At 51.3% G+C, this 4,086-nt stretch overlaps 2 protein-coding genes across 2 annotated transcripts; both read left to right on the forward strand.

Moving 5' to 3' along the window:
- Positions 1-629: 629 nt before the first annotated feature.
- Positions 630-1,910, forward strand: POSPLADRAFT_1076141 (hypothetical protein; the record flags this gene model as incomplete). Its single annotated transcript, XM_024482892.1, has 3 exons — positions 630-674; positions 736-1,727; positions 1,798-1,910. The coding sequence occupies 2 exons, from the start codon at positions 630-632 to the stop codon at positions 1,666-1,668; spliced, it is 978 nt and encodes a 325-aa protein (XP_024334872.1). The 3' UTR covers positions 1,669-1,727; positions 1,798-1,910.
- A 1,143-nt stretch (positions 1,911-3,053) lies between these two features.
- Positions 3,054-3,701, forward strand: POSPLADRAFT_1061182 (hypothetical protein; the record flags this gene model as incomplete). The annotated part of the gene is made up of 4 exons (XM_024481352.1): positions 3,054-3,175; positions 3,241-3,252; positions 3,315-3,590; positions 3,638-3,701. 4 exons carry the CDS (start codon positions 3,054-3,056, stop codon positions 3,699-3,701), a joined length of 474 nt encoding a protein of 157 aa, XP_024334873.1.
- Positions 3,702-4,086: the final 385 nt, after the last annotated feature.

The raw sequence follows: 4,086 nt of genomic DNA on the forward strand, positions 1-4,086 counted from the left end.
ATACTTATCCGTCCGCATAGTGGGTACAGCTGCATATCTAAGGGGTTATCCGCTTAAATAAGCGACACATGATCTTGTTCTGGACACATCAGGCTGGACTCTGATGCCGGACCTTTTCTAGATAGAAACCAGACTCCTTCTGGACCATGACATCATTCTGACATCATAGGTAGGAGCTAGGCTCAGGCACTAGGCCATAGGCCGGTCAATTCTAGACCCTAGGCCCAGGGCAGGGCAGGGCCAGACTATGACATCATATATGACATCATAGAGCACATGATACTTAGTAATCCTTACCCAGCTAGGTACCAGGGGTCCATTACCGGTCCCTGGGGGGTTTTCCCTCATGTATATAAAGCAGCATCCTGGGGCACCCTGTCCCCCAGTTCTATTCACTTCGTTGTTGCGCTTAACAGCATTACCTCCCCATACTTAAGTGCTTTATCTCCCCCCCTAACTATCAAGCTATAAGGTGGGTTTATAGGTTTTGTGATACACACTTCACAATCTCAGCTTTGAAGATCATGCACAAAGCTGGATGGGTGCATTGCGATATCAGTTTGGGCAATGTGCTCGGGTTCATCCGCAATGGCTGAATGGTAGGCAAGCTCGCAGATCTCGAGTACACTATGAAAGTCAGCGCTCCAGACAAAGGGTATCATGAGATCCGTACAGTGAGTATAATTTATCCATATCCAATATGAAGACCTTCGTTATCTGACGTACTTGGAACAGGGAACGCAGGAATTCATGGCCGTCGAGGTAGAAGGCATGAAATATTACTTCAATGGGACGAAGACGAAGACTGTCCTTGACACGTCAAAACTTTCAGCTCGGCAAGAACGCGACATGCTTCAATCAGGCGAATTAGCTGACGATATTAAACCTGTGACAAATGCAGCTCTCGAAAATGCGGTGTTTCGATACAATCCCCTCCACGATCTCGAATCCCTTTGGTGGCTCGCGGCTTATTTCATTTTCAACAGAGCTGTCATCCTCGTCGGCGGAAAGATGCCGCCCATGGGCGCTGCCGAGCTAGGAAACTACGAAGAACAACGCATGTGTGCAGTGGAAATGTTCTACTCAAGCCATTACAGGCACACACTCATGACGAGCGAGGATACATTTCCAGCATGGATCCCTCGCCTACATGGGGCTGTCCGGCCAATAGCAAGTACCCTGAAGCACATGCGGGAGCAGCTAGAGGTGCGCTACAGAGAAGTGGAGTTCGACGCCACATCCATGGCTATGATTGATCACACTGTCGCGGTTAATGTTGCTGCTTTCTTCATGCGTCGCATAGGGGACGCCCTGCAGTACACTAAGGTCGAGGATATCGAGGTGGGTGCCCTCGATGTTGACCCACGGGCAGCAATCGCCCTTCCGCTGCATGACTACACAGCTCGTGAGGTGCAGGTGCTTGCCTTGGTAGGCTCTCCTGCATCGAAGGCGATCGGAAAACGAATCATGATCGAAGAAGCCTCGAATGGTGACCAGCTGGATGATGACCTTGTGCTCATGGGACCCATGAGTAAGCCTGACTTTGGACGACAGCTCACGCGACGGGAAAGAAATAATCGATCTCAAGACTCCATGAGTCCTACTCCCAGTTCGTCCTCAGAAACAGCCTCTAGGGATCCAACTACCTCCAAGGCCAAGGACAAATAGAAGTCAAAGCCGAAGCGCAACTTGAAGACGATTTTAAATTAGGCTGCGCTATGATAGAGGTACCGATCCATTTTGTCTCGTCTCTCACTCCAGGACAGGACCGCTTGAATTATTTACAAACCCCCTTAGGTCGTACTTTAGGACTCGATCCGCATGCATTTTTCTCGCATTCTGTCACATATACTGCATCTTGCTCCTACTGAGCAATTCTTCTTCATAAAACAAAAATGCTTGGTTGATCGGAGTGTGCTTGAGACCATGACAGCGCATCTTCTCAACTCAGAAATATCCTCTGCAAGCGGCCTACGCACGTACTGTCGTTCATACGCCTTCTTCGATGTATCCTTCTCGACGAGGTGCCTATAATACTTCGTGTGCTCAATGTTGGAACAACGGTGCGAACGGCGCGGGGCGCGTTTGTCCACGGGCGTAGCGATGCCCGTAAGGGACAATCGCGTGCGGTACGTACATCGCGCGGGGTCGTTATATACTACGATAGGGGCCTCCGGCCCCCGGCTACTCGCGCGCCCGAGCTTGCGAGGTCGTTCCTGACCGCGCGGGTCAGCGCGTTTCAACACTCAAAAGACGCGAAGGTTACAAAATTGTCCGCTGCCGGAGATTGCATTTGCGGTTATCGCCTGAAGAACAGACTCGGGAATTTACCTTGGTCTTTCAGTCTGCGTGATGGTACTATTGTAACTGAACTAACACCAGAGATGCCGTCGCTGTGTTCTGGCCAGTGGCCATCAGAAAAAGAAGACCTTCGCAAGTCATTGATAAACCGGGATATCTACAAGCATGTCCACTGCAGAACTATATTGAAAAGTGGCCACACGCGACGGCGCCGGTACTAAGTAAACCCTCCGAGTCCCGACTTATTATAGCAAGACGCATGCTATCGGAATGTTCTGGTGATATAAGGGTCTGCCTTCATGGCTCAACTCGTTACTTATCAGGAACGGGAGACGCAGTAATCTCTAACTCAGAAACTTGAGTTGCTCGGTCAGAACTTGGAGCAGTACCTGATGGACGCAATTGTGCCGTTGGCCGCACGTTTCCCGACGCGTGTCTCACGGGTCTCAAACTGGGTGGTTTCTTCACTTCCCGGAAAGTACTTTCACTCGCTAAACTTGGTTACTGTGGAGGCAGCGGTAATGCAACACTCTCCAGATGCGGAGATCAACACATTTAGAAGAGGATCGTTCCCGTCCTGTAGAAGATTTTGATATGAGATTAAGGGATACCGGATTTTGGAAAGGCACGCGTGTGGGTCCGATCTTGATGTGGTCTCGATCAATGATGCAACGAGGACGCTGAGAGTTTGACGATCTGAGTTTGACTTTGACCTTCACCTGATACTGCTCACCGCGGCAGTGTTCTTTTACATGTCGAATCTACCATCTCCGTCTTTCCAGGGTCCACTGATGATCAGCGCATCGTCCGTTATTGACGCGCCCATAGACAAAGTATGGCAGATCCTCGTCGACTTCACGTCCTATGCCGAATGGTACGTCCGAGTCCCACACGTTCACGTAAGGGCATGCTCATACTGAGGCGTGTATCAACTCTCAGGAACACCTCCGTGTACGGTGTGCATGTCCCTGCGTAGACAGTGTACACCGCTAGCTGACACACGGGAGCAACAGACACAAACAGATAATCGTGGACAGTTCTTCTAAGGAGCCGTTGCCCGACCAGACACCGCACGAGGGATCGTACCTCCTCATGGAGGTGCACATACCACCGACGTCCGACCGGTCCCACACACCGACGTCGCGCCCGCTCGAATTAATCACCGCGGTCGACCCGGCAGCGCATCGCGTGGCGTGGAAGAACCTGATGCCATCGTGGTTACTGCGCGCGGAGCGGTGGCAGGCGCTGAGTGTCGTCGAGGACGGAAGACACTGTACGAGACGCGGGAGGTCATGGCGGGTCCCGGTGCATATTTTGTGCGCGCACTCCTTTCTAGCGGGTTGCAGCAGGGCTTTCAGGCGGTCGCCGATGGACTGAAGCGCCAAGCGGAGCAGTCTTAGTGATCCGAGATGTCTTCTCCGAACCTTACTCTGTGGTTGTGATGATGTTCATGCTGACACAGCGGTTATTGATATCATTGGTGATCCATGTATGCTACGGGTCGATATGAGCGACCCTGTAAATTGTATACCCGCCCTATTCTTCTTCCTTACTTACCACTAAGGATATCACGCCACTGTCGAGTAAGACGGCCCAGAATAAAGGATCAAAACAAAGAATCACCGCCCCACTGCTGTGCCGCGCGAATATGTTCATCCACAACGACGATTCTATGACTCTTCGCGTCGAGCCCAAAACGGATGACAGCAAGAGCCTCACCAATGAATGGTCTCGCCACGCATACCTTCGTGCTGATGGAATCCGCACACATGAAGGCATACAACG

This window comes from Postia placenta, assembly GCF_002117355.1.
Source record: "Postia placenta MAD-698-R-SB12 unplaced genomic scaffold POSPLAscaffold_16, whole genome shotgun sequence".
In the NCBI taxonomy this organism is placed as follows: Eukaryota; Fungi; Basidiomycota; class Agaricomycetes; order Polyporales; family Adustoporiaceae; genus Rhodonia; species Rhodonia placenta.